The sequence below is a fragment of the Heterodontus francisci genome, chromosome 12 (assembly GCF_036365525.1).
Source record: "Heterodontus francisci isolate sHetFra1 chromosome 12, sHetFra1.hap1, whole genome shotgun sequence".
NCBI lineage: Eukaryota > Metazoa > Chordata > Chondrichthyes > Heterodontiformes > Heterodontidae > Heterodontus > Heterodontus francisci.
Window position 1 is genome coordinate 109,390,648 of NC_090382.1, and position 23,759 is coordinate 109,414,406.

At 44.1% G+C, this 23,759-nt stretch overlaps 1 protein-coding gene across 2 annotated transcripts in view; it reads left to right on the forward strand.

Annotated features, from left to right (window-relative positions):
* Positions 1 to 23,759, forward strand: part of tmco6 (transmembrane and coiled-coil domains 6) — a 37,942-nt gene extending 14,183 nt beyond the window's left edge. Inside the window, exons 8-13 of one of the 2 annotated variants that reach the window (XM_068044075.1) lie at positions 1,626 to 1,740; positions 2,782 to 2,962; positions 5,346 to 5,440; positions 7,413 to 7,583; positions 14,104 to 14,223; positions 16,824 to 23,756. In XM_068044075.1, coding sequence (XP_067900176.1) covers positions 1,626 to 1,740; positions 2,782 to 2,962; positions 5,346 to 5,440; positions 7,413 to 7,583; positions 14,104 to 14,223; positions 16,824 to 16,832 — 691 coding nt within the window. In that variant the 3' untranslated portion in view covers positions 16,833 to 23,756. Of the gene's footprint in view, positions 1 to 1,625; positions 1,741 to 2,781; positions 2,963 to 5,345; positions 5,441 to 7,412; positions 7,584 to 14,103; positions 14,224 to 16,823 lie in introns of both variants that reach the window. The other variant, XM_068044076.1, reaches the window with a different exon arrangement.

Genomic DNA, 23,759 nt, shown 5'->3' on the forward strand with positions numbered 1-23,759 from the left:
ACATTTAAGGTAAGGGGCAGGAGTTTAGAAGGGATTTGAGGGAAAATGTTTTCACTCAGAGGGTGGTTAGAATCTGGAACACACTACCTGAAGGGGTGGTAGAGGCAGGGACCCTCGCAACATTTAAGAAGTATTTAGATGAGCACTTGAAACACCATTACATACAAGGTTACAGGCCAAGTGCTGGAAAATGGGATTCGAATATTAGGTGCTTGATGCCCAGCGTGGACACGATGGGCTGAAGGGCCTATTTCTGTGCTGTATAACTCTATGACTCTATGAATTAAAATTCTCAAAGTTCTTTTGGTGGGATTTGAACTAACGTTCTCTGGATTTCTAGCCCAAGATTCTGGATTGCTCATCCAGTAATATGACTGCACAACACTACCACAGTTGTAGTCTTTGAATCAAATCCAATAGTTGCTTGTGTTGTTCGATGATCTAATAACCCTTGGTGTGATGAAAATCTTATACCTTTTCTCTTATCCTGAGTTTATGCCCCTTTATTCACTAGTCAGTGAACATAATCTTTCGCTATTTACTTTCTCAAGCCCTTTATATAATTTTCCATATTCCAATTCCTTCCAGAAGCAGAATCATAGGCCATTCGGCCCATCTTGGCTCTGCTGGCTCTTCGAAAGAGCTATCTACTTGGTTCCAGCTAACTCTTTTCTGCAAACACAGCCAAAATATTTTTAAAATTTTCTTACCATAACTGTGCCTTCCCATTTCTGGTACCATCCTAATGAATCTACATTGCATCTTTTCCAGTATCATTTCTGTTATACAATACCAAAACTTATCATGCTACTCCAACTGTGGCTGAGCCAAATCTTATACAAATGCATCATCAGCATCTACAATCAGTGTCCCTGATGCAAAACCCGGATTCTTATTTGCTTTTCCTGCCTGAAATCCTGCTTTTAAAGACCAGTGCGCCTGCATCCCTGTGTGCGTGTGCCTGAGCTGAGTAGATGGGTAATTTGAAATTACTGTTTTCTCCAAGAACGAGTACAGTTCAAGGTCTGAAATGATGAGCGGAGCAGTATTCCTAGACTGCGCTAAAATTGATTGGTAGACGATGGCCTTTTACTAACTGATGACTGAAACCATTCCCCATTGCTTTGCAGGTTTGACCTTAACCTGTTGTTCACTGTCACCCTCTTCACTTTGGGCAATTCTGTAATGTTGCATTCACATTACAGGTTTAGCAATGGTGCAGAACTGTGCAAACACTGAACATCGGGTGCGAAGACTCAGAGTGGCTCCAAAGCAAAGTTCAGCGAGGCTCCATCAGCCAGGAGAGTCTTGCTTCTCTTCCCTTGAATTACTGTTAGGGCCGTGACTCCAGATTCAGGCTGTATTTACACAATAACTGCACAAAGCACAAAGTAAAATGACTCAGCACACATGCTGCAATTGTACTTTGGATGCGTGGTGAAGGGGTATCTGTAGCTGAGGCATTAACATGTGAGGCACTGATGCCTTGTTCTCTCTCTGTATCTTTATTGCCCTGCTACCTGCTCCTATTCTGCACTTTCGTGAACTAAGTTTCACTCTGCTTTGTCCATAAGGAAAGCCGGGGAGGATTGGTTAATCAAAACAGTCTGTTGTCTCTCTTGCAGTGGTGTGAACTGTGAGTGCATGATCTCCCAGGGCCTCGTACGCCAAGCTGTAATACTGCTGATAGCACTGGGCAGAGCTGTTGATTCAGGCACAACAACAGATGGCATGGAATTGGTAAGTAAAGCTGGGAGATCATTAATTTATCCCCTCATGCCCATTGTCAACGGCTGTTCAATGTGGGACAAAGTCCATGTATAATAGGAAGAAAAAAAGAAAGGCTCAAATTTATATTGTGTCTTTTGCAACCTCAGGACATCCCAAAACAGCCAATTAAATACTTTTATTTTTCCTCATGCGTAACCATGGTATCTGACATTAGCTCAGTTGGTAGCACTGTCACCTCTGAGTCAGAGGATTGTGGGTTCAAGTCCCACTCCAGAACTTGCGCACAAAGATCTAGGCTGATGCTAGTGCAGTACTGAGGGGGCGCTGCACTGTCAGAGGTGCCGTCTTTCAGATGAGATAGTAAGCTGAGGCCCTGCCAGCCCTCTCAGGTGAACCTAAAAGGTCCCATGGCGCTATTTCAAAGAAGAGCAGGGCTGCTGCATTTCCTGCGTTACAACAGTGACTCCATTTCAAAAGTGCTTAATTGGCTTTAAAGCACTTTGGGACGTCCAATGGTCATGAAAGGCGACACATAAATGCAAGTCTTTCTTTCATTGTTGTAGAGAAAGTAAACAGACATTTTCCTCACAGCAAGCTCCCACAAACAGCAGTGTAATAATGACCAGATAATTTCTCATAGTGGTGTTGATGGATAAATATTGGTCCAGGAGACTAGGAGACAGCTCCCCATCTCTTCTTTGAAATAATGCCCATCTTTTACATCCACCTGAGAGCACAGACAAGGCCTCTGTTTAATCTCTCAGCTGAAAGACAACATCTCAGACAGTGCAGCACTCCCTCAGTACTAGGAATGTCACTCTAGACTTTGTGCTCACGTCACTGGAATGGGATTTAGAAACAGAGGAGGACATCAGACCCAAATAATCCCATTTCATATGTTGTGGAAACTGATGCTTTCTGTGTGCTGAGAAAAGTATCTAGACAAAGCAGAGTAGACCATCCATTTCAGCTGATTTAAAACGTTCCCTGTGGTTGCGGAACATCTACCTCTCTTGAATTCTAAATCCCACATTTTTCTTTCCATTTCAGCTGATTTACCCTGTGGCCCGTTGCTTGGGAAACTTAATCGCGAGTGATGAAGGGACCCAGTGCAAAGTCCAGTTCCATGACAGTGACATGCTGCAGGCACTGAGCATGTTCATCAGAGAGTTTCTGCAGTCACGGCCGTTTGTGACTCGGGAATGTCTCTGGCTTCTTAACAACCTCACTGGTGAGTCTTGGCCCGTGTCGAAATAATTAACAGAAAATAAAGTTGCAGCACTGATTGAAGCCAGCTGCTTTAAATAAAAACAGGATCTGCTGAAAACACTCAGCCAGTGGCGAAAGAGAGAGAACCAGCGTTAACGTTCCAGGTTGAAGACCTTTCGTCAGAACTGATGTTTCTCTCTCCACGGATGCTGTCTGACCTGCTGAGCATTTACGACATTTGATATGTGCTCTTAGCTTTAAAGAATTCTGTGATAATATCTGTGTAGTGCATCATTCTTGAGTCAGGTGGGTTCCATATCATTGTATTTGGATGAAATTTTTATTTCAGTACATAGGAACAGGACCGAGACGCTCAGCCCCTGGAATCTGTTCCATTCAGTTCAGGCTGACCTGCATGGTACCAGGATGAGGGACTTTAGTTATGAGGAGCGGTTGGACAAGTTAGGATTGTTCTCTGTGAAAACACAGATGGTTAAGGGTGACAGAGATTTTCAAGATGATAGGTTTTGATAGAGAAAAACTATTCATTCTGGCGAGTGGGTCAATAACCAGAGGTCATGGATTTAGAATCATTGGCCAAAATTCTAAAGGGGAAATAAGAATTTCTTTTCACTCAGAGTTATCGGGATCTGGAATACACTACCTGAAAAGGGGTGGCAGCTAATTCCATAAATAATTTTCAAAGAGAGTTGCATAAGAACTTGAGGATAAGGAACTTGCTGGGTTACAGACAAAAAGTGGGGGACGTGAGACTAAGCACGACTGCTCTTTCAAAGAGCCAGCATAGGCATGACGACCCTAATGGCCGCCTCCTGTAAATTTCTATGATCTGTACCTCAACTCCATTTATAGAGTCATAGACTCCATTTGCAAGCATTTGTTCCACATCCTTTACCTAATCAAAATTAATTAATCTCAGTCTTGAAATTTTCAACGGCTTTTTGGTGGGGGCGAGAGAGTTCCAGATTTCCCGCTATCCTTTGTGTGAAGAAATGCTTCCTGACATCACCCCTGAACATCTCCAATAGGAAGCTAGTGCCAGGAGAGGGAAGCTCTGCAACTGAGTGTCAGCCATGGTTCAGTTGGTAACACGCTTGCCTCTAAGTCAGAAGATCAAGGGTTCAAACCCACTCGAGAGACTTGAGCACAAAATTCAGGCTAACATTTCAGTACTGAGGGAATGCTGCACTGTCGGAGGTGCTGTCTTTTAAACCAAAGCTCTCTGCACTCTTGGCTGGATGTAAAAGATCCCATAACACTGTTTAAAAGAACAGGTGACTTCTCCCCAGTGTCCCAGCCAATATTTACCCAACACTAAAACAGGTTATCTGGTCATTATCACATTTTGTTTGTGGGACCTTGCTGTGTGCTAATTGGCTGCCAGGTTTCCTTTTCATGTCCCTCAAACATCTTGCATTGCGATGACGTTGGTTATGAAGTTATATTGTGGTATTGACCACACAATGCTGTTCAACAGATTGCTGTGAACATTTTGTGAGGTCCTGACCTGAACACCTGAAGATTATGTTTGAGGTCATGGAGTAACATAGAATTTAGAGCACAGGGATAGGCCATTCAGCCCAGCTGGTCCATGGTGTACACAGGTCTCCTGCCCTGCTTCATCTCAGTCTCAGAATATGAGGCAGGCCATTTAAGACTGAAATGAGGAGGAATTTCTTTACTCAGATGGTGGTGAATCTGTGGAATTCTATGCCCCAGAGGCCTGTGGAAGCTCAGTCGTTGAGCATGTTCAAGACAGAAAGCAATAGATTCTGGATACTAATGACATCAAGGGATATGGGGATAATGGGGTAAAATGGCGTAGAGGTAGATGATCAGCCATGATCTGTTTGAATGGCGGAGCAGGCTCGACAGGCCAAATGGCCTACTCCTGCTCCTATTTCCTATGATCTCACCCTATCAGCATATACTTCTCTTCCATTCTCCCTCCTGTGCTTATCTAGCTTCCCTTTAAATGCATCGACGCTAATCGCCTCAATTACTCCATGTGGTAGTGAGTTCTAACTGCTGTCTGGGTAAAGAAGTTTCTCCTGAATTTCCCATTGGATTTATTAGTGACTGTCTTATATTTGTGAGCCCTAGTTTTTAGTCCCCCCAAAAGTCTTCTCTATGTTAACTCTGTCGAACCCTTTCATAATTTTAAAGACCTCAATCAGGTTACCCCTTAGCCGCCTTCTTTTAAAGAAAAGGACTCCAGCCTGTTCATCCTTTCCTTGTAAGTATAGCCCCTCAGTTCTGGTATTGTGTCTCAGTTTTTTAAATTCTTTTGGTGTTGTGCAGCATGTGGTGGAAAAAATCTACCGAATGTGTATGTGTATTGTTAATGACAATGTTCTAAACTGCCCAATAATTACTCTCTGCAGCTGGTGATGGACAATTCTGCTCAGCCATCTTCTGCCTTAATCTGGTGCCTGTATTCCTCCAGCTGATCCCTTTCTCTGGTGGGATAAATACACTGGTAAGTTTTCACCTCGCTGTATATTTGGATTTGACACAAGACCGCACATTATTTATATATCCTTGTTTTCCAAACATTCCCAACCTAATTACAACCTTCAGATTTCTGCGCTCCTCCAATTCTGGCCCCTTGCACATCCCCAATTGTCATTGCTCTACCATTGGCAGCCGTGCCTTCAGCCAATTAGGTCCCACACTCTCAAATTACTTTGGAAGGGTAAGGTATGTCAAAACTTTGAGCAACAGGTGAAGCTAGCTGTTTCACGCTGCTACAATGCAATAGCAACATGAGTGGTATTTTCCACTAACAGAATGCTGCCGTCAAGCCAAAAAGATGTTCTGCCTACCACATAGATCAGTAATGTGATATATGTATTTCACTGCCAGTGCAATGCCAGGTACATAGGCCGTACGTCCCAAAGACGGGTGGACTGTATCAAACAGCACGTTCCTTCAGCGTTTCCCAATAGGCAGAGTACTGACTGTACTTAACCAGCCTGTACTTGCAAAACTCAGAACATAATGTCCAATGTGAGATGTGATTCCGCAATTGGACAGCACTTGCCGAACAATCCCAAATGTGCTAAGAATTACACTAACAACCATTTTAGGATTATCAGTCACACTCACAATGTGGCTCACTTAGGCTTGCTCGAAGCTACATATGTTCACACGCAGGGACCTGTCCTCTGCAGACAAAAGGAACATGTCCAGGCTTTCCGCATTTTTTGAATTAAACAAAAACCTGAGGGACAATAGTCTGCTGGTGCATTCTCCATGGCAACACCTCAACTAGAGTCAACTTGCCAACCAATCAGCATCCTTTTCCCATGCAGTATAAATTGTTGCTCCCTTTGAAATTTGGCATTCTTGCATCTGTCCTGATGAGTGTAAGACGAAGAACTTCGACAGCATGTCTTTTTTTCAGCAATACTCAAGATCACCTTATGTGGCTCGGTGTCACGTTTTGTTTGATAACTGCTGCTGTGAAGTGCCTTGGGTTGTTTCACTATATTAAAGGTGCTATATAAATTCTTCCTTCTTTGGCCTCCTTATCTCGAGAGAAATGGATAAGCGCCTGGAGGTGGTCAGTGGTTTGTGAAGCAGCGCCTGGAGTGGCCATAAAGGCCAATTCTAGAGTGACGGGCTCTTCCACAGGTGCTGCAGAAAAATTTGTTTGTCGGGGCTGTTACACAGTTGGCTCTCCCCTTGCGCCTCTGTCTTTTTTCCTGCCAACTACTAAGTATCTTCGACTCGCCACACTTTAGCCCCGCCTTTATGGCTGCCCGCCAGCTCTGGCGGACGCTGGCAAATGACTCCCACGACTTGTGATCAATGTCACAGGACTTCATGTCGCGTTTGCAGACGTCTTTGATGCCAAGTATTCTCCGGAGGCAGCAAAGATGGAATGAATTGAGACGTCGCTCTTGGCTGACATACGCTGTCCAGGCTATATATAAATGCACCTTGTATATGTGTATATTACAAAAGGACAAGGAAAGATCATTCAGCCCTAATTGCTCTAGTACCCTTACTCTCCCAGTCTCTCACCCAATTACATTTTGAATATCTTTACAGAGAAATTACAATATGGAAACATCCATTTAGCCTAACCAGTCCGCGTTGATGTTTATCTCACACATAAGCAATAATCCTCATCATTTGCCATAAATCCAATAGGGAATTCAGCAGAAACTTCTTTACCCACAGGTGGTTAGAATGTGGAACTCACTACCAGTAGAGTGGTTGATGTGAATGGCATAGGGGAAGCTGGATAAACACATGAGGGAGAAAGTAGTAGATGGATGTGCAGATAGGGTGAGATGAAGTAGGGATGGGAGGAAACTCATGTGGAGCATAAACACTGGCATTGGTCACTTAGGCTGAATGGCTTATTTCTGTGCTGTTGATTCTATGCAATCATAGTTACCTTAATATTTGATTGTGTGTGTGATTGTGTGTTCTTAATGCAGGTTCTGATGCTGTTGGGGAACATTGCAGAGATGGGGCTTGAGTACTGCGAGAAGCTGCAGCAACAAAAGGACTTATTTTCTGCCCTTTGCACCACCCTCAGGACGGCTGACCCGGAAGTAGTGCGTCTGACACTGGAAGTACTGAATATGATCCTTTCATGCTGTCAGCAGGTTAGTTCATTTCTTGTTTGAAACGTAAACCTGTTCTTAGTGCTGGCACTGCACTTGTTTAATAACATGCGTTATTGTAGTTTAATTGCCAGAAATTTACATTTTGCATTTTTTTTGCATGCTAAATTTGAAATCTTAAACCAGTCTCTGCTTTGCAGTATCAACAGACTCACTATACTATCCCTTCTGCCATTCCTTGTAATGTCTGGCAGTGACTTGCACAGAGTTCACTCGTGGCTATTAGGAACCACACTTGAGTTTTTTTTTATTTGTGAGGTATGGGCATTGCTGGCAAGGCCAGCATTTATTGCCCATCCCTAATTGCCCTTGAGAAGGTGGTGGTGAGCTACCAGCTTGAACCACTGCAGTCCATGCGGTGTAGGTACACCCACAGTGCTGTTAGGGGGATAGCTTTTAAGATTTTGATCCAGCGATGATGAAGGAACAGTGATATCATTCCAAGTCGAGATGATATGTGACTTGAACTTGCAGGTGGTGGTGTTGCCATGCATCTGCTGCCCTTGTCCTTGTAGGTGATAGGGATCATGGGTTTGGAAGGTACTGTCGAAGGAGGTTTGGCGAATTGCTGCAGTGCATCTTGTAGATGGTACTCACTGCTGCGCTGGTGGTGGAGGGAGTGAATGTTTAATGTGAAGGATGGGGTGCCAATTAAGCTGGCTGCTTTGTCCTGGATGGTGTCGAGCTTGTGTGATATTGAGGCCTACAAACTGGGATGGTCCCAGGTTCAATCTGATAGGTGCTGAGTGAGGTATTGGTTGATAACTGGGGCACTACAATCACGGTCCGTTATACCAGGCTACAAAGGAGAAAAATTAAGCTGAATTCCAACCCCTGGTTGGGATCAAATGCCCTGCTGTTGGAGAGTGCAGTCGTGTGAGCAGAAATGTTGTGAGACCCCATGTAATTGAATATCCTGCTGTCAGTCACTGAGTAACAGCAACAGCCTACCTTTATATAGCACCTTTAATGTAGTAAAACATCCCAAAACACTTCAAGGAGTGTGATCAAACAACCTTAGACACCAAGCCGCATAAAATATTAGGACAGCTGACCAAAAGCTTGGTTAAATTTAGGGATCTTGAAAGAGAAAAGAGAGAGGCAGAGAGGTTTAAGGAAGGAATGGTTGTGCTCAACTTCCCTTCTTGCTCCCATCTTCCCAATTTTCCAGAGCTTAGACATAAGGAATGCCCATCTGTGAGCTATGGGTAGGTTGCAGACACATGTGGAGCACTATCTCATTGAAGAGTATCCCATGGGGAGCCATATCCCATCCGTGACTTCAGGACAGGAGTGGGGTGTTTCTAGGTCCTCCACGCTGATGGTAGCTGGCACATGGGGAATCGCAAGGGTGACAAGGTAGTCTGCCCCATGGCATGGTGTGCCAAGGCATTGTGCCACCAGATTTTCTGAGCAAGATCCATACACAAAGAAAGCTCCATGCTTAACTACAGGGTAGGAGACCCTCTTGAATGGTAACTGGTGAGTCTTGTCTGTGTGGGTCCCTTAAGTGGGAAAATGAAAACAGATAATATAATCTAGGTTGTACCTTTCTTGGGCCAAGAGGTTGTTTTGTGTTCATGAAAGGGCAATGAGGGACTGTCTTGCCCGTAGGTTCTAGAGGATAATTGGGTGAAGTGAATTTGTTGTGCAGAAAATGGAGATCCCAATGTTAGCGGTGGAGGAAGATTGAGGTTTTGGTTAAATTGTTGGTATGTTCATCAAATTTGCAGGGTTTTTTTGTTTGTTTTTAAATCGACAAAAACAGTTTTTACTGTTCACTTATCAATGAATCCACAAAAAGCACTTTGCATTGTCCAAATCTTGTTTGATGCTGTGGCGGGTAGAGGCTGGATAGTCAGTGTGCCATACCATCATACATTTGAGTACCAAATCCCAGTGGGATGGGGAGCAGGCATCGGGGGAGGGGTTACTTGAAAGTGTGAAAATAGAAACTGGGACTGTGTGCGGCTGGTGAATCAGAAAGCATAAGAGATGTTTCGGGTAAGTGCCGATGAAACGTTATCCTCTCTTTCAGGTGCTGGATATTTCTGTTTATATTTCATGGGCCTGTCGATTTATGTTGTGTCACACAAATGGCTGCTCACCCTCAGCCTTCCCATTATTTATAAGAACTTGCTGGATTTGCTATTAAACTCAGCACAGAAAGTTAAGTCTGGTATGTTTTTAACAACGTGATAATTGTTGACACAATGTCAGTGAATCTCTCTGTCCCAGAAATTGAACAATTTAAACTGTGGCGTCTCCGTCCTTCAAGTTGTTCTTAGAAATTTTAAAAATGTTAAATGCTAAGTTTTTACTTTTTGTTTCATACTTTTCCTTTCTGTCTCGCTTTCTCTTTCTTAATCCAATCTTTCTTTCCCTCTCCATATTTCTCTGAGTTGACTCTAATTCACTCGATTTCCTTCTCCGTCGTTCCTCTGTTTCTTAATCTTTAAAATCTCATTGGTAAAAGGGATAGAATGTTGGTCCCAGATGCCTGTTATCAGCACTTCCAGCAAGCTATGACACCAAAATATTTAGAACTGAAGGGTGCAGAAAACAAGATGCACTGCTCCAGCAAAATTCAGCCCATATTTCAAGTATCTGTCAGGTTTTGTTCTCCCGTTGCTTTGATTGGAACTCTGCCAGTCAGTACAAGTTTTGTTATATATAAAAAGTATTCAGGGACAGACATAAATGTTCAATTTTCTGCTCCCTGTGTGCCTCCTTTAAAATTTATGAATCCCTTTCAAGTACTGCTTGAACAGATGGCAAAACTGATCATTAAATAGTGTCCCCAGTTAGACTTTGATTCAAATGCTACAAAATGCGCACTGACTTGAATCCTTAAAGATGCCCCTTGATGCTGTTGTCTGGCATTTCAACATTGAAAGGGATTGCCATGACAAGGCATCCTGATGTGAAGGGAAACAGCCATGTCAGAATATTATATAGCATTGATCATTAACTCACTGTCACGTTCCTAACAGGCACCTTACCTCCCTCATGAATGATGCACCATCAAGAGGAAGCATGATTCTACCTCCGTAACATCACCCAACTCCACCCCTGCATCAGCTCATCTGCTGATGTAATCCCTCATATGTGTTTTTGTTACCTTCAGACTTGACTGTTCCAATGCTGTCCTGGCTGGTCTCCCACCTTGCACCATCCATAAACCTGAGCTCATCCAAAACCCTGCTGCCATACTCTTAATGTGCCTTGCTCACCCTGTCGGCTTTAAGGACCGGTTTAAAGGGGAGAGGTTTAGGGAGGGGATTTGAGTTTAGGGCCCAGGGAATGTCGCCAATGGTGGAGCAATGAAAACCGATAGACCAATAACAGTAATCCAGAGGCAGAGAACAGCGAGTCTGCTTCCAGCTACAGGTTAAGTGAGACAGGCCACTCCTGGTCCTGGGCTACCTTGTGGGCACCACCACTGTAGCATAACAGTTAATTGCAGATTGTTCTGGGAATCTGGTGAGTTTCCCAATGGATTTTCAGATGGTGCCGCAGTGAGAGCATTGTTATTCCAGACTGCACAAGGGGTTTATTTATTTTCATTCATCAGCTGCGTATCTGAAATGTGCAGAAACCTGTTACTGTGCCCAAGAGCCTTCTGAGCCAAGCTGCTAAGAGATGCACAATAGGTAGATTATGCTTGGCTTGTGTGACGCGCTTAGTGTCTCCCCACAGGGACACATCGCACAAGCATGAACCTGGCAAATGTAGGTGCAAGTGGCAAGAGCTAAGGCTCAGAGACTCCCATGTGTGTATTGCTACTGCTGATATTTAACTGGCTAAAGCTATGCAGCTTTTCAGCACTGGTAAGCTTGGCACTGCTTGTCCATTTTTACATCGAATGTATAGCACAGAACAGGCCATTTAGCTGAACGTCTCCATCCTAGTGTTTATGCTCCACATGAGCCTCCTTTCACTTTACTTCATCTCACCCAGACGAAGCTGCAACACAGGACTACATGCATACTTTACAGCGTGTTATACACACGGCTAAGTGATCCCACAACCAATGGATCAGATCAAAGCTTTGCAATCCTGCCACATCCAGCCATGAATGGTGGTGGACAATTAAACAGCTAACTGGAGGAGGAGGCTCCAAAAATATCCCCGTCCTCAATGTTGGCGGAGCCCAGTACATCAGTGCGAAAGACAAGGCTGAAGTGTTTGCAACCATCGTCATCCGGAAGTGCTGAGTGGATGATCTATTTCGGCCTTCTCCTGAGATCACCACCATCACAGATGCCAGTCTTCAGCCAATTCGATAATATCAGGAAACTGCAAAGGCTATGGGCCCTGACAACATCCCAGCAGTATCACTGAAGACCTGTCCTCCAAAAATAGCTGTACCCTTAGCACAGGACTGGCATCTACTCAAAAATGTGGAAAGTTGCCCAGGTATGTCCTGTCCACTAAAAGCAGGACAAACCCAATCCGGTCAATAACCACCCATCAGCCTACTCTCGATCATCAACACAAGTGATGGAAGGTGTCGTCGACAGTGCTATCAAGTGACAATTGCTCAGCAACAACCTGCTCACCAGTGTTCAGTTTGAGTTTTGCCAGGGCTACTCGGCTCCAGACCTCAATATAGTCTTGGTCCAAACATGGACAAAAGAGCTGAATTCCAGAAATGAGGTGAGAGTGACTAAGAGCGGCGCAGTGGTTAGCACCGCAGCCTCACAGCTCCAGCGACCCGGGTTCAATTCTGGGTACTGCCTGTGTGGAGTTTGCAAGTTCTCCCTGTGTCTGCGTGGGTTTCCTCCGGGTGCTCCGGTTTCCTCCCATATGCCAAAGACTTGCAGGTTGATGGGTAAATTGGCCATTATAAATCGCCACTAGTATAGGTAGGTGGTAGGGAAATATAAGGACAGGTGGGGATGTGGTAGGAATATGGAATTGGTGTAGGATTAGTAGAGATGGGTGGTTGATGGTCGGCACAGACTCGGTGGGCCGAAGGGCCTGTTTCAGTGCTGTATCTCTAAACTAAACTAAATCCTTGACATCAAGGCAGCAATTGACTGAATGTGGCACCACGGATTCCTAGTGAAATTGAAGTTAATGGGAATTGAGGGGAAAATCTCCACTAGCACATAGGAAGAAGGTTGTGGTTGTTGGAGGCCAATCATCTCAGCCCCAGGACATCGCTGCAGGAGTTCCTGAGGGCAGTGCCCTAGAACCAAGCATCTTCAGCTGCTTCATCAAAGACCTTCCCATCATTATAAGGTCAGAAGTGGGGATATTGGCTCATGGTTGCACAGTATTCAGTCCCATTTGCAACTCTTCAGATACTGAAGCAGTCTGTGCCAAAATGCAGCACGACCTAGACAATATTCAGGCTTGGGCTGATAAGTGGCAAGTAACATTTGCACCAGATAAGTGCCAGGCAATGATCATCTCCAACAAGAGAGAAAATCTAACCATCTAACTTTGACATTCATTTAGAGATACAGCACTGAAACAGGCCCTTCAGCCCACTGAGTCTGTGCTGACCATCAAACCACCCATTTATACTAATCCTATATTAATCCCAAATTCCTACCACATCCCCACCTTCCCTCAATTCCCCTACCACCTACCTATACTAGGGGCAATTTTTACAATGGCCAATTTACCTATCAACCTGCAAGTCTTTGGCTGTGGGAGGAAACCGGAGCACGCGGCGGAAACCCACGCGGTCACAGGGAAAACTTGCAAACTCCGCACAGGCAGTACCCAGAATCGAACCCTGGAGCTGTGAGATTGCAGTGCTAACCACTGTACCACTGTGCCGCCCTTCAATGGCATTATCATTGGTAAATCCCCCACCATCAACATCTGGGGGTTAGCATTGACCAGAAATTTAACTGGACCAGCCACATAAATAGTGTGGCTACAAGAGCAGATCAACATTCACTCCCTCCACTGCCAGTGCACCATAGCTGCAGTGTGCACCGTCTACAGGATGCACTGCAGCAACTCACCAAGGCTCCTTCGACAGCACCTCCCAAGCCCATGACCTCTACCACCTAGAAGAACAAGGACAGCAAGCGCATGTGAACACCGCCATCTGCAAGTTCCCTCCAAGTTGCACACCATCCTGACTTGGAAATATATCGCTGTTCATTCAATGTCGCTCGGTCAAAATCCTGAAACTCCCTCCCTAACAGCTCTGTGGTGATACCTACACCACGCAGACTGCAGCAGTTCAAGAAGACTTGAGGGTAATTGGGGATGGACAGTAAATGTTTGCCTTGCTAGCGAGGCAAACATCCCGAGAACAACTTTAAAATAAGTGCTTTATTGGGCAGTTTGCAAGAGGATATGAGGAAAACGATCCTGAAATGTTCATATAGAATTGGAACCTGATTCCAGGTCAGATCCGCAGTCCTTTGACCATGTGCTGTATGACACAGAACTATAGCTTTTAATTAACAAATGTAATCTACCCACTTTTTAAAGCTTGTTTAATGCTTGATTTGCAAATCTCCGATTCTGACAGGCCTGTGTAACTTTTGCAAATCAAAGTGGAATCCAGGCTCTTGAGGCGATTCAGTACAACAGCAACGAGGAGATCAGAGTCCGCGCCAACTTTTTAATGGACAGATACTTTACAGACAAGGTAAGGATCCAGTACTGGCATGGGAACAGGAAGAGGTTATTTAGCCCCAGACAGTTCCACCATTCAGTGAGATTATGGCTGATCTGTGACTTAACTCCATATACTTGCCTTTGCCCCATATCCCTTAATGTCATTGGTTAACAAAAAACTATCAACCTTAGATTTAGAATTAACAATTGATCTAGCATCAATAGCCATTTGTGGAAGAGAATTCCAAGCTTTATCGTGCTTTGTGTGTAAAAATGTTTCCTAACTTCACTCCTGAAAGATCTGACTCTAATTTTTAGGCAATGTCCGCTAGTCCTAGTCTCCCAAATCAATGCAAATAGTTTTTCTCCTTAATATTTTGAAAAGTTTAATCAGATCACTCCTTAACCATTGGAGGAGGCGAAGCACAGTGAGTGTCTACGTCCAATGTTTGTAAGATTAGCCCAGGAATGGTCAACTCTTTGACTCAATGTAAGTGTTTGAACTAGGGACGCAACTCTAAGCCCAGTAATCTTAGTCAAAAGTAAAATACTGCCGATGCTGGAAATCTGAAATATAAACTGGAAATGCTGAGCAGGTTTCATCTATTCTTAATAAAAAGCAAAATACTGTGGATGCGGGAAATCTGAAATAAAAGTTCTGAAGAAGGGTCACTGACCTGAAACGTTAACTCTGCTTTTCTCTCCACAGATGCTGTCAGACCTGCTGAGTATTTCCAGCATTTCTTGTTTTTATTTCATCTATTCTTCCTCGGGAGTGGGAGGTCATTGACTTGAAATTCTAGCTCTGTTTCTCTCTCTCTTTCTCTCTCTCCACAGAGGCAGCCTGACCTGCTGAGTGTCTGCAGCATTTTGTCTTTTTTTATTCCAGCACGTTGCGAGGTTAAGGTTCACGTGGGGATATTGTTGGAATTCAACTGGCTAAAACTAGCAGGTCCGTTGGCTATGACACAGTTGGTTGCACTCTTGCCTAGGAGTCAGGAGGTTCTCTAGACTTGAGCACATAACCCTGTGCAGTACTGTACTGAGGGAATGCTGCACCATCTTTCAGATGTTCTTCAGATGAGACATTCAATTGAGGGCCTGCCCCTGCCCCTCTCAAGTTGATGTAAAAGATCCCATAGCTGTATTTTGGAAAAGAGCAGGGGCAGTCTCCCCAGTGTTCTGGCCAATATTTATCCTTCAACCAGTGTCACTGAAAAACAAATGATTTGGTCATTATCACATTGCTGTTTGTAGGAGCTTGAGTTCGTCTCCAAAAACATTCTGACCCACAGCGACTTGTTTGTCAGCTTGACAATGGGAAACACCGCAGTTGTGTAAAAGAAAATATAGTGCTTTCACCAGCTCAAGATGTGCTTGGCTGTGTGCAAATTTGACTGCCGCATTTCCTACGGGGAATTATAGACCAGTCAGCCTGACGTCGGTAGTGGGGAAAATTCTAGAGTCCATTATCAAAGATTTTATAGCAGAGCACTAAGAGAACCGTGGTAGAATCGGGCAGAGTCAGCATGGACTTACGAAAGTGAAATCATGCTTGACAATCTACTCGAATTCTTTGAGGATGTAACTAGTAGAGTTGATGAGGGGGTGCCAGTGGATGTGGTTTATTTGGACTTTCAGAAGGCTTTCAATAAAGTCCCACATAAGAGATTAGCGTGTAAAATTAAAGCGCATGGGATTGGGGGTAGTGTATTGCGATGGATAGAAGATTGGTTGGCGGACAGGAAACAAAAAGTAGGAATAAATGGGTCTTTTTCCGAATGGCAGGCAGTGACTAGTGGGGTACCGCAGGGATCAGTTTTAGGACCCCAGCTATTCACAATATACATTAATGATTTAGATGAGGGAACTAATTTGCAGATGACACAAAACTGGGTGGGAGGGTGAGTTGTGAGGAGGATGCAGAGAGGCTTCAGGGTGATTTGGACAAGTTGAGTGAGTGGGCAAATGCATGACAGATGCAGTATAATGTGGATAAATGTGAAGTTATCCACTTTGCTGGCAAAACAGGAAGGCAGATTATTATCTGAATGACTATAAACTGAAAGAGGTTAATATGCAACGAGACCTGGGTGTTCTCGTACACCTGTGGCTGAAGGTAAGCATGCAGGTGCAGCAGGCGGTAAAAAAGGCAAATGGTACATTGGCCTTCATAATGAGAAGATTCGAGTACAGAAGCAGGGATGTCCGCAAATATACTGCAATTTTGAGGGAAGTGCTGGGAGGGGTGATTTGCTGGCCGTAGTTTGGATGTCTGATCAGTTCCAGGCTGACAGATGGGGATGAAAGACTTGTCACTCTGGCAGCTGCTGAAGAAGCCTTTCATCCCATCTGTCTGGGGCTACATTTTGCTGCTGTACTGACCCCTGGTGCCATTCTACTGAAATGGTTCTGGGCAGGCTCCACTTAGTTCCTGGGAGACGGCAGCACTAAAGCACTCTCTCATATTGGAGACTAAAGGTTTTATCGAATGCCATAGATTAAAGACTTTGCTGGCGTAGCCATGGAAACCGATTATCCGATCAGAAACTCATTGATAAAGCATAAACTTCAGTCGTCTAACATCGCATTCAAATGGTTTTCGACTAATTATTTCCTTTCTCTCTCCAGGCTATTTGACATCGTCCCAAGCTGCTGTAATTGACCCGAATAGTAATGAAGCTCATTTGCTCGCAGAATATGGAAAGTGAGAGCTCTTTACCTTTCTCATTCTCTGGGGTCAATCTTCTCCTCCCCATTCCTCAAAGACGTTGAATGCATGCCTGGATCTGATTTGATGGGTAGCCTTCATCACCTCTCCCAAGTGCCCATTACTCATGCAGACTTTGACAGTGGATATTTGGTTGCAGGAGAGCATCCAAAACTATCTCCGAGTCAGCCTTTACCCGATGTCTACACATGTCTCACCAGCTGATTTTCTGCGGCCCCCATCTCCAGCACTAATTCTAGTCTCGCCAACAATCACCTCAACTTGAGATGGACAGACTGATCTTAGACCAGATGTCAAATCCAGGACCTTCCTGATTTGTATGGCTCAGCTAAACTCATCACGCTGTCAAGGAAAGCTTTACCTACTAAACTGAGTCTTCCACCTGACCTTTTAAGCACTTGTACTTGACTGTGCTTTAGACAGTAATATGTGGAATATTACGTCAGAACAGTTTACACTCAGCCTAGACCCAGTGCTGGTAAAACTCAGGGGTTTCTGATATCCCATTATACATGATTTGTCAATCCTCTGAATGAATTAGCTCCAAACTTTGTTCCCTATCTACCGACTCCGTCCCTCTTTGAACTATTTCCACCTCCATAACATCACCCAACTTCACCCCTCATCTGCTGCTGAAACCCTCATTTATGCCTTTGTTACCTCTAGACTTTCAGTGCATTCTTGGCTGGCCTCCCGCATTCTACTCTTCATAAATTTAAGGTCATCCAAATCTCTGTTGCCAGTGTCCTAACACACAGCAAGTTTCATTCCCGCTGACCTACATTGGCTCCCAGTCAAGCAATGTCTTGATTTTAAAATTCTGATCCTTGTTTTCAAATCCCTCCATGGCCTTGCCCTTCCCTATCTCTGTAATCTCCTCCAGCCCCACAACCCTCCGTGATATCTGCCCTCATTTAATTCTGGCCTCTTGAGCATCCCTAATTTTAATCGCTCCACCATTGGTGGCCATGTCTTCAGTTGCATATGCCCCAAGCTCTGGAATTCCTTCCTGACACCTCTGCATCTCACTTTCCTCCTTTAATATGCTCCTTAAAGCCTACCTCTTTGACCAAGCTTTTGTTTCTTGACCTGTGAAATGCCGTGGGATGTTTTATTATGTTAAAGGCGCTATATAAATATGTTGTTTTAATAATTGTTTACAAATTAAATACTTTTTCAATGTTCTTTCCATTGACATAAGTACTATATTAAAAGAATGAGTATCAAACTTAGTTACACCCAATAACGTCACTGCAGAGGGGAGCTTGATTTGAAAGCAGAAATATCCGTAATGTTTTGAGTCAGCTTACAGGCAGGAATCTGAACGAGGAGAACTTGGGGATCCCTTGTTGCAATGTGGCTTCCTTGGCAGCTCTGTTCACAATGGAGACCTGGAAGATTGTCACTGCCTGTGCAAGCCCCGAATCAGCTGATAAAGCTCGATCTCTGCCTGCCACTATTCAAGTGGCCAGGTGAGAGGGATGAAGTAATGCTCGTTGGATTCAAAAATGTGTCATTTGTGACTTTCCTCATTTATTACCCTTAATGCGAGTCCTGTAGCTTTCATATGCAGTAATACAGATTGATCCTAGTTCTGGCTTCTCGAGCGTCCCTGATCTTAATCGTTCTGCCATTGGCGGCCATGCCTTCAGTTGCCTGGGCCCTAAGCTCTGAATTCCTTCCCTAAACCTCTCTACCCCTCTCTCCTAATATCTCCTTGTGTAGCTTGGTTTCAAATTTTGTTTGATAAAAACACAATGTGCTTGACATACAGATATTTTCCTCCATTATATGTATGCAAGTTGTGGATCTGAAGTCTTTATTCAGCAAAACGCTTGTATATTAATTATACCGAAACATACACAAATCTTTGAAGGTGGCAGGACAAGTTGATAAAGCTCTTGAAGCATCCAGACAGTGGTGAGAATGTGGAACTCGACCACAGTTGAGGCAAATAGCATAGATGAATGTAAAGGGGAGCATGAGGGACAAAAGAATGGAACGATATGTTGATAATGTGAGATACGAACATACAAATTAGGAGCAGAAGTAGGCCATTCTGCCCCTTGAGCCTGCTCCACCGTTCAATAACTTCATGGCTGATCTGTTTGTGTTTCGAATTCCACGCTCCCATCTACCCCAGATAACCTTTGATTCCCTTGCTTAACAAGAATCTTATCTACCTCCACCGTAAAAATATTCAATGACCCCGCCTCCACCACCTTCTGAGACAGAGGTCCAAAGTCTCTCAACCCTTGCAAAAAAATTTCTCATCTCTGTCCTAAAAGGGTGACCCCTAATTTTAAAACAGTGCCTCCTAGTTCTGGACTCAGCCACAAGAGGAAGCATGTCAAGACCGTTCTGGATCTTATATACTACAATCAAGTCTCCCCGCGCTCTTCTAAACTCCAATGACTTCAGACAGGAAGGACCTGTTTCCCCTAGCGGAGAGGTCAATTACCAGGGGGCACAGATTTAAGGTGATTGGTAGAAGGACTAGAGGGGACATGAGGAAAATCTTTTTCACCCCGAGGGTGGTGGGTGTCTAGAATTCACTGCCAGGAATGGTGGTGGAGGCAGAAACCCTCAATGCTTTTAGAAGGTACCTGGACGTGCACCTGATGTGCTGTAACCTGCAAAGCTATGAACCAGGTGCTGCAAGGTAGGATTAGATTGGGCGGCTAGTTTTTTCAGCGGGCACGGACACGATGGGCTGAATGGCCGCCTTCTGTGCCGTAGTTTTTCTATGGTTTCTATGGAAAACAAGACCAGTCTGTCCAACCTTTCCTCATTAGACAACCTAGAGATGAAGTAGAGTTGGGAGGATAAACACTGGTACAGGCCAAATGGCCTGTTTCTTAGATTCATAGAAACTTACAGCATGTCCATGCCAGCCAACATGAGGCCGTCCAGCCTAATCCTTGTAGGTTACAGTACTCCAAGTGCATATCCAGGTGCTTTCTAAATGTTAGGAGTGTTGCTTCCTCTACCACCCTTTCAGGCAGAGTTCCAGATTTCCTCCACCCTGTGGGTGAAAAAAATTTCCTCAAATTCCATCTAAACCTGCCATCTCTTACCTTAAATCTATTCCCCCCTACTAGACCCTTCATAATTTTATACACTTCAATTAAATCTCCCCTCGGCCTCCTCTGTTCCAAAGAAAACAACCCCAGCCTATCCAATCTTTCCTCATAACTAAAATTCTCCAATCCAGGCAACATCCTCATAAATCTCCTCTGTACCATCTCTCGTGCAATCACGTCTTTCCTATAGTATGATGACCAGAACTGCAAGCAGTACTCCAGCTGTGGCCTAACTAGAGTTTTCTACATTCTGTGCCTCAGCTAATAAAGGCAGATATCCCCTATGCCTTCTTGACCACCTTATCTACCTGTCCAGCCACCTTCAGGGATCTGTGGACATGAAATCCAAGGTCCCTCTGTTTCTTGACACGTCTCAGTATCCTACCATTTAATGTGTATTCCCTTGCCTTGTTAGCTGTCCCCAAATGCATCACCTAAGAACATAATAAATAGGAGCAGAAGTAGACTATAGGGCCCCTCGAGCGTGCTCCTCCATTCAGTATGATCATGGCTGATCATCCGCCTCAACTACATTTTCCCGCACGCTCCCCATATCTCGATTCCCTGAGTGACCAAAAATCTGTCTATCTCAACCTTAAATATATTCAATGATGGAGCATACACAACCCTCTGGGGTAGAGAATTCCAAAGATTCGTAATCCTTTCAGTGAAGAAATTTCTCGCTCAGCTCAGTCCTAAATGATCAGTCCTTATCCTGAGACTCCCCATGTTCTAGATTCCACAGCCAAGGGAAACAACGTCTCAGTGTCTACCCTGTCGAGCCCCTTCAGAATCTTGTATGTTTCAATGAGAACACCTCCCATTCATCTAAACTTCAGAGAGTAGCAGCCCAATTTACTCAGCCTGTCATCATAGTAGAACCGTCATCCCAGGAACCTTTGCTCTACCGCCTCCAAGGCAAGTATATCCTTCCTTAGATACGGAAACCTAAACTGCGCAGTTTTCCAGGTGTGATCTCACCAAAGTCCTATATAATTGTATCAAGACTTCCTTATACTTTACTCCAGGCCCCTTGCAATAAAGGCCAACGTGACATTTGACTTCCTGATTGCTCGCTGTACCTGCATTCTAACTTTGTGTTCCTTGTACAAGTACACCCAAGTCCCTCTGAACATCAACATTAACAAGTTTTACGCCTTTTAAAAAATATTCTGCTTTTCTATTCTCACACCCAAAGTAAATAACCTCATGCTTCCCCACATTATATTCCACCTGCCACCTTGTTGTTCACTCAGTTAATCTGTATGTATCTCTTTGCAGCCTCTTTGTGTCCTCCTCACATTTCCACCTAGCTTTGTATCGTCAGCGAACGTAGATACATTATTCTCAGTCTCTTCATCTAAGCCATTAATATAGATGGTAAATAGCTGAGGCCCCAGCACTGATCCTTGTGGATCAGGATCCACTAGTCACATTCTGCCAACTTGAAAATGTCCCATTTATGCAACTCTCTGCTTCCTGTCCATTAACCAATCCTCTATCCATGCTAATATATAACCCCCAACTCCATGAGCCCTTATTTTGCACATTCACCTTTTGTGTGGCGTCTGATCGATCGCGTTTTGGAAATCCAAGTATACTACATCTACTAGTTCTCCTTTATCTACCCTATTAGTTACATTTTTTGAGGATGTAGTAAATTTGTCATACAAGATTTCCCTCATGTAAAACCATGTTGACTTTGTCTCATACTGTGATAATCTAAGTGCATTATTAACACTTCCTCAATGATAGAATCCAGCATTTTTCCGATGACTAATAGGCTAACTGGCCTGTAGTTCCCTGGATTGAACTCCATTTGTCACTGTTACACCCACCTGATTCTTTCTGCGGTCTACAGCTTTCTTCTTATCAACCACACAGCCAATTTTTGTATCATCTGCAAACTTTTTAATCTTACCCCCTACATTCAAGTCCAAATCATTGATATGTACCACAAAAAAGCAAGGGACCTAGTACTGCGCACTGCAGAACCCCACTGGAAACAGCCTTCCAGTAACAAAAACGCCCACCGACCATTACTCTTTGCTTCCTGCCTCTGAGCCAATTTTGGTTCCAACTTGCCGCTTTGCCTTGGATCCCATGGACTTTTACTTTTGTGACCAGTCTGCCATGTGGGACTTTATGAAAAGCCTTGCTAAACTCTGTACTGTTAATTCTATGTGATATGCCCCTTTGATGACCATTGCTCTGAATACCTTGTCAGAAGTGAGTTGGGGAAGGAAAGGTTACGGAACTGTTGTAGAATTTTTTGAGATTGTGTCTCTGCCAAGAGGAAGTGGGTGATCTACAGTGAGAAATTTGAAGGTGGACGCTGGGCAGTTTTCACTTGGCCATGAGAAACCTGCAGGTGTATGGGGAGCTTTTGTATTCTTGTAAATTTTAGTGTCGGAGAATGGAACACTTACCATTTCAGGAACCCAGTGTCAAAATCCAAACTCCCGTGTATAGCACTATTTGATGCAGAGTAAAGCTTCTCTTTACACCCTAACAATGCACTGCAAGCTCAGAATGGCAACACTGAGATGTTATGCCATTTCCTACACCACAATTCTATGGGCTCCAAGTGAGGCTGCCAAATTTGGATATAATACTATTTCAGGCTGCTGTAGCTTGACGATGATGATGTTGATAAAATCTGCATTTATATAGCTCCTTTAATGCAGAACAGTGCTCCAAGGTGATTCACAGAGCTGCACAGGGAACTGAGTGCAAACATTTCCTGCCTGACCCGCAAGTCTGACACTGTTGAAGTGCTTAAAAAAAAAAATGGTAGAGACGGGCGGCACAGTGGCGCAGTAATTAGCACCGCAGCCTCACAGCTCCAGTGACCCGGGTTCAATTCTGGGTACTGCCTGTGTGGAGTTTGCAAGTTCTCCCTGTGTCTGTGTGGGTTTTCGCCGGGTGCTCCGGTTTCCTCCCACATCCCAAAGACTTGCAGGTTGATAGGTTAATTGGCCATTATAAATTGCCCCTAGTATAGGTAGGTGGTAGGGGAATATAGGGACAGGTGGGGATGTGGTAGGAATGTAGGATTAGTATAAATGGGTGGTTGATGGTCGGCACAGACTCAGTGGGCCAAAGGGCCTGTTTCAGTGCTGTATCGAAATAAAAATAAAATAAATAAAATAAAAATACCACTGATTGTCAGTGAGATTTTTGCACAGTGCTATAAAATTTCAGTCTCCCTTCTGTGTAATAATCATCAAATTAACTAGTTGTGTTTCGGGGTTGCCAATGAGGTTGTTTTTAATAAGGTAAATGTTTGTAATTTTTTATTACAAGCATCAAGATGTTCAAATGTGGGAAAGTTCTTGAATCCATCACTTTCTTTTCCCTTTTGACCAGTGTTGGACTCCTGAATATTGAACCTCCTGTCATTCAAACAAGGCCCACTGTTCTGCACTGACAAGAAATTATATTTATAATAGTGATTTTCATAAACCAAAATGTCCCAAGGCACTTTAATGCAGATGCAATGGTTACCAAACAGGAAGAGAGAAATAAAGATTCTGCATTTATATCAGTGATTCTTGACAACGCAGCCGGCTGGGACATCATCCCACTGCGCCAACCTGCACACATGTGCAAACAGGCCCCTGCTCTCTGCGCGTGTGCTGCGTTCCGCATTGCAAGGACCGGTTGGCACAAGCGTGGATGACGCCATCACGTAAATTGCCAGTACTGGTACATGCATGCCCAGATGATATCATCGCATAACGTGGGAGAGAG